Below are 12,092 nucleotides of genomic sequence, written 5' to 3' on the forward strand. Positions count from 1 at the left end.
TGGCACCCTTGTCAAGTATCGTTGGCCTTATAAGAGATGATTTTGTGCTGTAAGTTCTGGAGGTGGTACAGAAATGACATGATCTCTGTCTTAAGGAGGCCCCAGTAGAGTTTAGTACTCAAATTCTGTTTCTACATTAGTTGTCCAGTGCTGGTTGTGTGCTCCGTGGACATTTGGGCACATGTTTTCCCGTACTTTGTCTCAGCTTCCCAGCCAACCCAGTGAGGGATGCACGGTGATCCTCTTTAACAGAGGAATAAACTCGATCCCTAGAAAAGCGTGGTTATAGTTTATGGAAGGGCACAGAGAGACAGGATTTGAATCCAGGTTCTTGGCTGTGTTTGTCCTGTTATTTCAGGTAAGATGGACCTCAGCATTCTCATCTCTAAAATGTGGACAAAATGAAATGAGATGGTGTCTATTGAGCAACTTTGCAGCTTGTATGACCCTATTCATTAACGAGTTACCAGTCTGACCAGATGGCTCCATATACATTGGATCCCCGTGGGGGCGTTGACGGGAGGCAGCTGATGGATGTTTCTGTAACTGTTGTTTTTGTTTTTTTGCCTCTCACTCTCCCCCCTTCCACTCTCTAAAATCAATAAACATATCCTACAGGGAGGATTTAAAAAAACAAAGAAAGGAAAAACAAGTGACTAAAAGTCAGGGGCCACAACTGATGCGAATACGTTTAAAATGATTATCTAGCTTCAGAGGAAAACGGAGCTTATCCTCCCGGAAAACTAAAGTCCAGGGACTGGAGCCCCACCCCGAGGCGGACCCAAGTCCTTGGCCGGAACCTGGGCGCGCCTGGGCTGTGCTATTGGCGAGGGTGGGAGCCTAGTGACAGGAGAATCCCTGCGACAAAAATCACCTTTAACTATCCTCATGGTCCGCAGAGGGAGAGCTTACAGTTCTAACAACGTCTCTAGGGTAAGTCCCCTTGCCTCTTTCCCCTGTGCGCACCTTCTGCAGAGGTATATCTTTCCCTTTACCCCTTCACTGGATATCCTCTTGGTACATCCGCACACTGATTTGTGGAGAGGCGGCCCCAAGCCTGGGCACTACGCATGCGAATCCCCGCCACAGGAGTGAGGAGGAGGGTCGGAATCACGGACTCCGCCCCTTCGCGGCTCCACGCGTGACGTCGCCGGGGCCCGGCTTCGACCGGCTCCCAGGGGTGAGAGCGAGCGGCGGGCACACTCCAAGCTGATAGACTGGGAGGGGATGCGTGTGTAGAGTTCCTGCCGGGCGGCTAGGGGCAGGGGAGACCCAGGGCCACCCTCAGTCGCTGACTCCTGGCCTCTGCCCTCTCCCTTCCTGCCTTTTGCCCCTCTCCAAATGTGCCGGGGCGGGAGGCAGGGCAGGGGGCTGAGCCTTTTTGACACCTGCATTTTCCTGGAGCTCTTCTATCCCCATCCTCTTTCCAGATGTTCCTTTTCATCAGGCTGTTGCATCTCTCCTGGGAAAGAGCACTTCAGTTGGAAGCAGGAGACACCTTGGCCCTACCATTCCTGTGTTAATGTCCATGAGCCTCGGTTTTTCCCACAGTATTTTTGCCTTGCCTCACCTGGTTGTGAAGATAAATATGACACAGAAAAATAGAAAAGAAATGGTCACTTGTTGAGTACCTGCATGGCCAAGTATTATGCAAACTTTTATCTGCCGCATTTAGTCCTCATTGCCTGGTTTAGAACTCCCATTTCACAGGTCCTTAAACTTCCAAAGTTTGATTTTTCTCATAGAGCCAATGAATGGCAGAGAAGGATTCAAACTAAGCAGTTTAACTCCAAAGTGGGTTTTGTCAGACACTTTCTTTGGGCTATTGGCTAGGACTCTTCTGCAGCCAAACCAGAACAGCTGTTTCCTGAGTTTCTGCCTTTAAGAATTTTCCTTTTTAGGTTCCTTTTTCCAGCACAGTGTGCTCTGCTCTACTTCTGCCTTGATTACTTCAGGAATAAAAAGCAGCAAAATTTATTGAGTGGTGCAGGGAGGTGAACAATTGGAGTCAAGAGCCTTGGATTCTTGCCCTGGCTCTGCTATTGTCTGTGTGGCCTTGGACAAGTCCCTTATCATGGTGCTTTAGCTTCCTTTTGAGTAAAATGGGTAAGTGCCTTCTGACTGGCAGGCTCTTGTCCAGTTCTCCCTTCCTGTCCTCCAGCAGGCTTTCCGTGGATGCCCAGACCCCTCTACTACCCATGGGCAGCTGCCAGGCAGGGCACAACCTGCATCTCTGTCTGGCCCACCACCCACCTCTGGTCTGTGCCACTTTAATGGTTCTGCTTCTTGGCCTTTCTGGCCTGGGCCTTGGCGGCTTCCTCCTCACGCACAAGACTGGCCTGCGCAGCCCTGACATCCCTCAGGTGAGTACCCTCCTGCTCATTTGTCCCATGTAGGTCTGCTCTTGCTGATAATCTCTCACCTCTCTACCACCTTTCTTTTGCACACAGGACTGGGTCTCCTTCTTGAGATCTTTTGGCCAGCTGACCCTCTGCCCTGTGACTAGGAAAGTCACAGGGGAGTGGCATGAATCCCACATTGTGGGCTTGCTGACCACTTTGAACTTCGGAGATGGTCCAGACAGGAACAAGACCCAGATATTCCAAGCCAAGGTTCTGGGTAGTCAGATGGGATGGAAAGGTGAGACAAGGAGGACTGTGGGGTTGAATATCAGAACACTCACCAACCTGGTGACCTTAAGCACATCCCTCGGCCTTAGTCACTTCTATAATAAGGACTAGGTACTTACAGTGAAAGCGATGCCCACTGTGTAGGTTCTCTATGAATGTTTTCTCTCTCCCCTTCCAGCTGTGGGGTTCTTTGATTCTGCCCTTGGAGGTGTGATGAGATGGACTAGATTTGACCTAAAGTTCTTTGCTATCCCTCTTCATTCCTATGGCCTTCTCATCGAAGCACCTCTTTCCTCAGGGGTACCCAACAAGCATGTTCTGTTCAGTTAAATGTGTCTTTACTACTTGCTATGTGCTTAGCACAGCTCTATATGCAAAGGAGGATACAGAAGAAATTAAACATCATCCATTTTCAAAGCACTTAAAGTCTTCTGGGAAGATGATGAGTGAGAGTCAGTGGGTTCCATTAATTCCTGTGTGAGATTTGGCCTCAGGTTCGTTATCTAAAAAAATGGGAAATGAAGAGGGAGGAGAGAATGGTGGAATTCTCTGACTTCTGAGGTCCTTTTCAATACTATCATTCTAAGATTCTCCTATGAATCACATATGTGTTTGTGGGGGGTGGGTAGGTCTTTGTATGTGTAGGTGTATATGTGTGATCAAAGAGCAAGAATAAAGAATATGTCTGATATATAGCAGTCCTTTTTCTTCCAACTTCCCAGCTTTTGGCAACCACTAACTAATCTACTTCCTGCCTCTGTAGATTTGCTTATTCTGGACATTGCACATAACATATGTTTATTTGGGACTGGCTTCTATCACCTAGCATAATGTTTTTAGGATTCATCTATGTCGTAACGCATAGCAGTACTACTACTACTTCTTTTTCGCTCAGTAGTATTCACTGTATGACAACTCCACATTTTATTTGTCCACTCATCATTTAATTGCCCTTTGAATTGTTTTCACCTTTTGGCTATTATGAATGATATACAAGTTTCTGAGTGATCATATTTTTCTTAAAGATGGGAAGGGAGAGAGACAGAGGAAAGGAACATTGATGTGAGAGAGAAACATCTATCATTTGCCTCTTTTATGCGCCCCAACTGGGGACCAAACAACTGCAACCCAGGAAGATGCCCTGACTGGGAATCGAACTCCTTGTGGGATGTTCCTAGCAACTGGGAGTCACACCGGTCAGGGTGTGATCATATATTTTTATTTCTTTTGGGCATACAACCAGGAATGGAATTGCTGGATCATATGGTAACTCCATTTATATTTATTTATTTTGGGGGAGAGGGGAAAGGGGAGAGAGAGAGAGGGAGAGAGAGAAACATCGATGCACAAGAGTTACATTGATTGGTTGCCCCTCACATGCTCCCAGCCGGGGACCTGGTCCACAACCCAGGCATGTGCCCTGACTGGGAATTAAACCAGTGACCTTTTGGTTTGCAGGCCAGTGCTCAGTCCACTGGGCCACACTAGCCCAGCCAGGGTCAACTCTATTTAATCTTTTGAGGAACTGCCAGCCTGTTTTCAAAGTGGCTGTACCATTTTATATCCCCACCAGAAGTGTATGAAAGGTCCATTTCACCACGCCTTGCCCAACACTTGTTATTATATGTCTTTTTGATTATAGCCCTCATCGTCATTGTGCAGTGGTGTCTCACTGTGGTTCTGATTTGCATGTTCCTGGTGACTAATGATATTGAGAATTTTTTCATGTGTTTATTAGCCATTTGCATATTTTTGGACAAATGTATATGCAGTCTTTGCCCATTTTTAAAATTGGGTAATGTGGCCCTGGCTGGTGTGGTTCAGTGGGTTGAGTGCGGGCCTGTGAAGCAAGGGGTCACCAGTTCGATTACCCAGTCAGGGCACACACCTGGGTTGTGGGCCAGGTCCCCAGTAGGAGCCTTGAGAGAAGCAACCACACATTGATGCTTCTCTCCCTCTCTTTCTTTCTCCCTTCCCCTTATTAAAAATAAATAAATAAAATATTTAAAAAATAATAAAATTGGGTAATGTGTCTTTTAATTATTCAGTTGTAGGAGTTCTTTCTATTTTCTAGATACAAGTCTCTTATCTGGTGTATCATTTGCAGATAGTCTGTCACATTCTCTGGGTTCTTTTCACTTTGTTGATGGTATGCTTTGAAGCACAGATGTTTTTGATATAGATGGATTCCAACTTACCTATTTTTCTATTGTTGCTTGTGATTTTGGTATTATATATAAGAAAACTTTGCCTCACCCAAGTTCTCTATGACTTCTATATTTTCTTCTAAGAATTTTATAATTTTACCTCTTACACATAGGTCTGTGATCCATTTTGAGTTAATTTTTGGCTATTCTGGATCCTTTGAATTTCCATATGAATTTTAGGATCAGCTTCTCAGTTTTTGCCTCTGCAAAGAAGCGCTGTTTTTAAAATAATGGCTAGAAACAAAGTAGTAACATCAAAAATTATTTCGGATAAAATTAGAAATGAGTATCTACTATGTACCAAGCATGGGGAGTATAGAGATCTGTAAGATGTGGACCCTCATTTCAGATTGCTCATGGCCTAGCAAGGGTACAGAGGGGAACAGAAATAAGTACCTTGCAACATGTGAAATAGAACACAAGGTACAGTGGGAGTACTCAGAAGTCTGCCAAGCAGGGATGGTGAAGACAGGCTTTTCCAAGGATACAGTGCCTGAGCTGAAGCATGAGGTAGGCCTATGAGGGTACCCTTCCCGCCAGAGGGAGGAGCATATGCAAGGGCATGCAGATGGAGGGACTATGCTAGCGTGTTTAGGAGCTTCCAGGGGGTGCAGTGAAAGGATTGTTGAGAGCATGGCAGGTAATGGACCCAAAAAAGGCAGAAAGAATCCCATGGACGGTCTCATGTGCCAAGTCAAGGTAGTTGGTCTTTATCTAATGCATTGGGAAAATACAAATATTTTAATCAGGAAAATGGTAAAGTTTTGTTTATGTGTTGTTCTTTTAAAAAGATAACACTTGTTGGCTGAATACCTGGAAGGAATGTGTCCAGATGCAGGAACACCAGTTGGGAGGTGGCTGCAATAAAAAGATGATGAGAAAAAACTGAGCTAAGATAGTGTCTTGAAAGAAGGTGACTGATTTGAGGGAGACGTTAGAAGTGTGAGATTGACAGGATTTTGTGATTGATTCAATGTGGGTACATAAAAAAAAGCGGAGTTCTCTTATAGAGTTTCACATGTACATTTCTCCATTGTAATTCTGATGGATATACTGATTGTATCTCTCTTTTTTTACTTAGGACATCATGTTTTTTGTATTAGTGCAAAAAACAAAAGCATTATTTTAAAGGAGGTAAAGTGATTCATTAAGTGGTTAGGCCATCATCGGTTAATGCTTTCCCTGTTGTTAAATATCTGTTGTTTCCTACTTTAAAAAAACGGAATCAGAATAAATATCTTGGTATATTTTGCATTTTTATTTTGAATTTTTTCTTTAGGATTAGTTTCTACAAATAGTATTACTGAGTCAAAGGATATGGCACCCCTTTTTTTACCCTAAATACTCTTTTCTTTATATAGACAGATTCTTTATGTTGTGGATTCAGACCACATGGAAGTATCCAAAACAGATGTAAAAACCCTCCTACCTCCCCTGCAGAGTTGACAGTTTGGTGGGCATCTTCTTAGTCCCTCTCTGCACCCAGATGACAACAGATAATAGCCAAAAGTTCTTCCAAAAGATGTCACCAACTGAGAGTCCCCATTTCCCCATATCTTCAACAACTCTTGTTAATATCATTCTTTTTAATTTTTAACACTATAATGGGCAAAGGAATTACCTAATAGTTTTAATTTACTTTGTCCTGATTGCTAGTGAGGTTTAGCATCCTCTAGTAAGTTTATTGGCTATTTTCATATGTTCTCTGAATTTCCTATTCATATTCTCTGCTTATTTTTCTTTGTCTTTATTTTCTTGATTTTTAGGTCTTTATACATTATGGACAGTAAACATTTTGCCAATTAAATCTATTATAGGTATTTTCAATCAGTTACTTGTTTTTTAAAAAATATATTTTATTGATTATGCTATTACAGTTGTCCCAATTTTTCCCTTTTGCCCCCCTCTGCCTGGTACCCACATTCCCTCCAGCAATACTCCCTCCCCTTAGTTCATGTCCATGCATTGTGCATGTAAGTTCTTTGGCTTTATTTCCATTTTGTTTAGTTATTTTTTTTTTAATTTTTAAAGATTTTATTTATTTTTTGTTTTAGAAAGAGGGGAATGGAGGGAGAAAGGGAAAGAAATTGATTGGTTGCCTCTCATATGCTGCCAACTGGGGAGCTGACCCACAACCCAGGCATGGGCCCTGACTGGGAATCAAATTGGCAACCTTTCGGTTCGCAGGCTGGGGCTCAATCCACTGAGCCACACCAGCCAGGGCTGTTTAGTTCTTTTTCTTCAGTTTGACATGTTCTTTCATTTGGGCCATCTTTCTTTGTCTCCTCATTTTGGCAGCCTCCCTGTGTTTGTTTCCTTGTGTTAGGTAGAGCTGTTTTGACTCCCTGTCTTAGTAGCATGGCCTATTTTAGCAAAGCACACTGTAATTTGGATGGGGTAGGGCCTTAGGTAATCACCAGGGTGGGGCAACCCATGTGAACCAGGTTGATGGAGTCACAGATATGGTGTTGCCTCTCTGTGGCTGTGTGTGAGAGAGGACTCAGAAAAGGGACAGTGGCTGCTACCTGTCCTCTGGAGTTTTGTCTGGGAGGAAGCTGTTCCCTGGCACTTGCCCTGATGCCAGACACTTCAGTTTCTCCCCATATGCCAGTGGTGCCCTTCCAGCTGCTGCCCTGATGCTGGAGCCCAAAGAGAGTGAGTCTGTGTTAAGTCCTAAGTCCACTTTGGCCCTCTTAAGAGGAAATGCCTGAGAATCCTGCAGTTTCTTCTGCTGCCCCCACCCACACTGGTTTTCTCAGCCAGAAGTTATGGGGACTTAGCTTCCTGGCACTGGAATCCTGAGCTGGGTGGTCCGGTGTGGAGCTGGGATCCCTCACTCTCAAAGTATCCCCCCGATGCTTATCCACCACATGTAGGTGTGGGATTGCCCATTCTGCATCTCTGCATCTCCGCTCATCCTACCCAGCTGGATGAAGGTGACTTCTCTAATTCCTCAGTTGTCAGATTTCCATACAGCTCAATTTTCTGACAACTCTAGGTGATAGTTGTTTTGCAGTTTAGTTGCCATTTTTGCTGCGGTTGTGCGGGGAGGTGAGCCATGTTTACCTACATCTCCCTCCATCTTGAGCGGAAGTCCAAAAAACTGTGACTTGTTTTTAACTTACCTTTCATTGTGTAGAAGTCTTTAATTTGTTATGAGGTTAAGTTTATTTCTGTTATTCTTTACTCAGGCTTTTAGATGTGTCTTTTTTTAGGAGGGGCTTCCCAACTTTAAAATTAGAAAATATTCTTCTGTATTTTCTTATAATATTTGCCTAGGCTTTTGTTTTGTTTTCAGTTTTTTTGTATAGGCCTTTAATACATCTGGACCTTATTTTATAGTGAGATAACAGTCTAATTTTTTTTCCCAAATGGAAATTGTCCCAAGGCCGTTGACTGAATAGGCCACTATTGTCCCACTAATTTGAAATGGGATGTGAACCTTTTCATGTATTTTGGTACTTAGTGGAAAACTGTTTTATTTAAAAAGAACAAACTAATGTATACAAATTAACATTGACAGTGTGTATCTATCTATTGCAACTTTGTGATTATTGGTGTATTTTGTTGTTTTTAAGCTAATTTAATTTTTGTTTATATGGGTACATAGTTATTTTTAATTTTTCCATGATGTAAATGATGGTGTATAGAGTACTTTATTGAATAGAATCAGTGCCAGAACACTTGGTACTGTAGGAAGCCTTAGAAATGAATAGAGGTCTGAAAATGGGTGGTTCCCACCTGACCCTTCATTTTCTTCCATCTCCTCTCCGGTGCCTCCCATAGGATCTTCTGCAGGAGAGTGGGTCCTTGTTACAGCCAGGGTCACCACGGAAAGGACCCCAGGAATCTGCCTGTATTTTAGTGCTGCTCCAGGACTTCTGCCCTCCAGCCAGCCACCCATATCCTGCTCGGAGGAGGGAGTAGGAAATGTCACCCTGAGCCCTAGGATGGGTGAAGATTGTGTCAGGGTATGGAGCCAGGAAGGCCTTGTGCTCACCAAGCTACTCACGTTGGTAAGAGCTTCAGGTTATCAGGCTTCATAGACTTCTTTGCTACAGGTTGTGTCTTGAAGGCAATTCTACCTAGTGGATAAAACATAGGATTTGTAATCCTGACTGGGAGCCTGTGTGATCTTGAACAAGCACCTGAGTCTCTATGAGCCTCACTTCCTCATCTGTAAAACAGAAAACATGATACTATCTCCTAATTTGAAAAATAAATGAGGGTGAGTGTAAAGTACCCAGTACAATGCCTGGTACATAATAGAGACTTGATAAATGACAGTTATTACTATTAACTATTGTCTTTAAATACAATTAAACATGACCTCTACCTCAAAGGAATTCAGAAGCTGGACTAGGAGGCATAATAACTTAATTGCTAGCACAGAGATGTGAGCAAAGTGTTATTCAATCACAGTGTAAGGAGCAATTAACTCTAACATGAACGTTTATGGAGAGTTTCACAGACACGGTGGCATTTAAAAAAGGGAATCATGTACAGTAGTGTACAGAGTGCTTTCAGATTATCTCATTTGATTTAAAACAGCCTTTTGAGGTAGCTGTTATTATCCCATTTTACAGATGAGGAAACAGGTTCAGAAAGAGGAAGTAAATTGCCCATGGCCACACACTTACTTAAGCGGCAGACCTAGGATATCACCCTAGGCCCTCCGACTCTGAGTCCCAGCCTTGTTCTGCTCTGTTAGGATGATCCCTGGAAATGAGGAAGATTTGGGCAGAGAATGCACTAGAGGGGGTTCAGGAAAGAGGAAATACATTTCAGGCATAAAGGACCAGCATGAGCACAGGCCTAGAGAATGAGAAGTGTTTAGCCTTTGAGGACACTTCGTGATGAGGGGCTTAGGAATGACTTAGGGTAAGAGGCAGGAGAGATGCAGGGGCCTGAGCATGAGGCACTGCTATGCCAGGCTAGGATGCTATGACTTGGTACTGCAGGCCATGGGGCCGCTGGTGCTGGGTGGAAGACACTGGCTAGACAGCTTGTATAGAAATAACATTTCCCCTTTAGTTGCTCCTTGGATGTGGAGAGGCCTTACCTCCCATGGAGGCTTCTCTACATAGCCTCGGGCTGGGAGTAAGATGTCTTCCTAAGGCAAGATTCTCTATCCTCCCTCTGTCTCATTCTTATTTCCTTCCCTCCCTGTGCCCATCCCTAGGAGGAGCTGGCTCTGTGTGGCTCCAGGCTGCTGGTTTTAGGCTTTTTCCTGCTTCTCCTTGGTGGCCTTCTCTGCTTTTTAACTACTGTGTGCTTTCATCCACGCCGGGAGTCCTCCTGGTCTAGAACCCGGCTCTGAGGGCACTGGCCTAGTTCCTGTCTTGTTCTCAGGTAAGGTATTTTTGCCCCAGTCCTGTGAGAGTAGGGGATGGGGTGGGGATGGGAATTGTAACTGAGATAGAGTTATTTCTAAATGATATGGTTTGGTTTTACTTATTTTCAAACTTTATATAGATGGAATCATACATATTTTTTAGTGACTGACTTCTTTCAGTTAACATTTGGATCTTCAGATTTACCCATAGCTTGCCCTGGCTGGTGTGGCTCAGTGAATTGCATACTGGCCTGCCAACCAAAGGGGTTTGATTCTCAGTCAGGGCACGTTCCTGGGTTGCGGGCCAGGTCCCTAGTAGGGAACACACATGAGGCAACTACACATTTATGTTTCTCTTCCTCTCTGTCTCCCTTCCCTCTCTAAAATTAAATAAATAAAATCTTTTAAAAAAAAGTTTTACCTGTAGCTCTCGTTCACGTCCAAGCTTTTTGGTAACTGGTAGATTAAGAGGGCTCAAATTGGATGATGTGTCCTGGGATATGAATCCTGTTTGCCTTGCTTTTTCATGAAATTCTGATACCCAGTTTTATGATGCAAATTTTGTAAAATTCATCTTGAACTGCTCAGAAGAATTAATTGATGATGCCCAAGCACTTTACATGCATTTTCTCTTTACGATTAGCTATCACTGCCTTTAGACAAAGTTGACTCTGCCAACAGAATCTTTGGATGAACACAGCCTCACAAAGGTAGCGGTGTGTAGGAAACATATTGGCTAACTAGTTTGTGTGTCAGCTCATTAAGGAAAATGAAATATTTGTGTAAAATAGTCTTACTCTCTTAGGTGGGTCTCATACAATACGAGAGTCATATATTGTGCTTCTAGCTCTTAAATTGTTCTCAGCTTCAGCAGCTGCTGTGCCCTAGGACATAACTGTGGAAGAAGTAGAAACAGCTCCGGCTCAGGGAAAGGCCAGTGGAACCAGACATTCAAGATCAACTTAGCTTATTTTGCTTAGGGCTAGGCCTAACTGCTGCAACCACCTATTTGAGACAGGAAATGAGGCACCATGATGCCAGGTTAAGATGCTATGACTTGACACTGCAGGCTGTGGGGGCCACTGGTGCTGAGTGGAAGAGACTGGCAAGGTGCAGGGGAGAGACAAGGCCTTTCTTAGATCTGAACAGACTGGAAAAGGAATATTTTCTGGTGTCAGGCAGATCCTGGGGTCCTGAGGCCATCCCAGTTGGACTGAGTGCTTGTACCTATCTCTCTTGTCATTTGCTCTGCTCTTCCCTCAATTTCTGCAGCTATTCCAGGGTTTCCCCCAAGGACTTTCTCATCTGCCTTGTTTTTTTTTTTTTATTTTTCTCCAGGTGTGGATCAACTTCTCTGACCTTGGTTCTGAGTTTGAAGAGATGTTACAGAAAGTGGAGCTAGAATGTGGGGGGAAATTAAAAGATTTTTTGCCCAATACTGCCTAGTGTGTTTACTGGGAATTGGATTGAGGTGGGAATTTTAGAGTAGACTGGTTCAGGAGGTTGAGGGAACTTTTTTCCTTGTTGATTCTTGGTGTGGGATACAGGTTGTCACAGGGCATGGGTTAATGCAGCTGTTCCCACGGTTGTACCACGGCTTTGGTAAATGCCTGGTTTTGATCCCCGCTCTGCCACCATATACCTATGAAATAAAGTTGATAATTTCAGCCAGTTGAGAGAGTTAGGTGGGTTTGGTCAAGGGAATGCATAATGCAGTATGACCTTGGACAGGTCATGAAACCCTAAAAGGCTTCAGTTTGCTATAAGGATTTGACAGATTACCCCTCCAAGATTCCTCGATTTAGATGCATTGCCAGGCTCCCTGGTTGCTAACCTGAGCAGCCCATTTTCCCGCCTTTTTGGTGCCCAGCACCAGCCTTCCCTTGCCCCTCCCAGCATCTATCCTGCACGCAAGCGCAG

The 12,092-nt window shown here is 43.9% G+C and overlaps 1 protein-coding gene across 8 annotated transcripts in view; it reads left to right on the plus strand.

Annotated features, from left to right (window-relative positions):
- Positions 1 to 11,633, plus strand: part of TMEM219 (transmembrane protein 219) — a 30,863-nt gene extending 19,230 nt beyond the window's left edge. The window contains exons 1-7 of one of the 8 annotated variants that reach the window (XM_045849060.1): positions 1,078 to 1,180; positions 1,431 to 1,643; positions 2,162 to 2,363; positions 2,451 to 2,640; positions 8,624 to 8,853; positions 10,020 to 10,189; positions 11,511 to 11,610. In XM_045849060.1, coding sequence (XP_045705016.1) covers positions 1,636 to 1,643; positions 2,162 to 2,363; positions 2,451 to 2,640; positions 8,624 to 8,853; positions 10,020 to 10,157 — 768 coding nt within the window. In that variant the 5' untranslated portion in view covers positions 1,078 to 1,180; positions 1,431 to 1,635 and the 3' untranslated portion in view covers positions 10,158 to 10,189; positions 11,511 to 11,610. Of the gene's footprint in view, positions 1 to 815; positions 934 to 1,040; positions 1,181 to 1,430; positions 1,644 to 2,161; positions 2,364 to 2,450; positions 2,641 to 8,623; positions 8,854 to 10,019; positions 10,190 to 11,510 lie in introns of those variants that run through there. The other 7 variants (XM_045849061.1, XM_045849065.1, XM_045849062.1 and 4 more) reach the window with 7 other exon arrangements.
- Positions 11,634 to 12,092: the final 459 nt, after the last annotated feature.

This window comes from Phyllostomus hastatus, unplaced genomic scaffold (assembly GCF_019186645.2).
Source record: "Phyllostomus hastatus isolate PE091 unplaced genomic scaffold, TTU_PhHast_1.1 phas_contig_64, whole genome shotgun sequence".
NCBI classification, from domain to species: domain Eukaryota; kingdom Metazoa; phylum Chordata; class Mammalia; order Chiroptera; family Phyllostomidae; genus Phyllostomus; species Phyllostomus hastatus.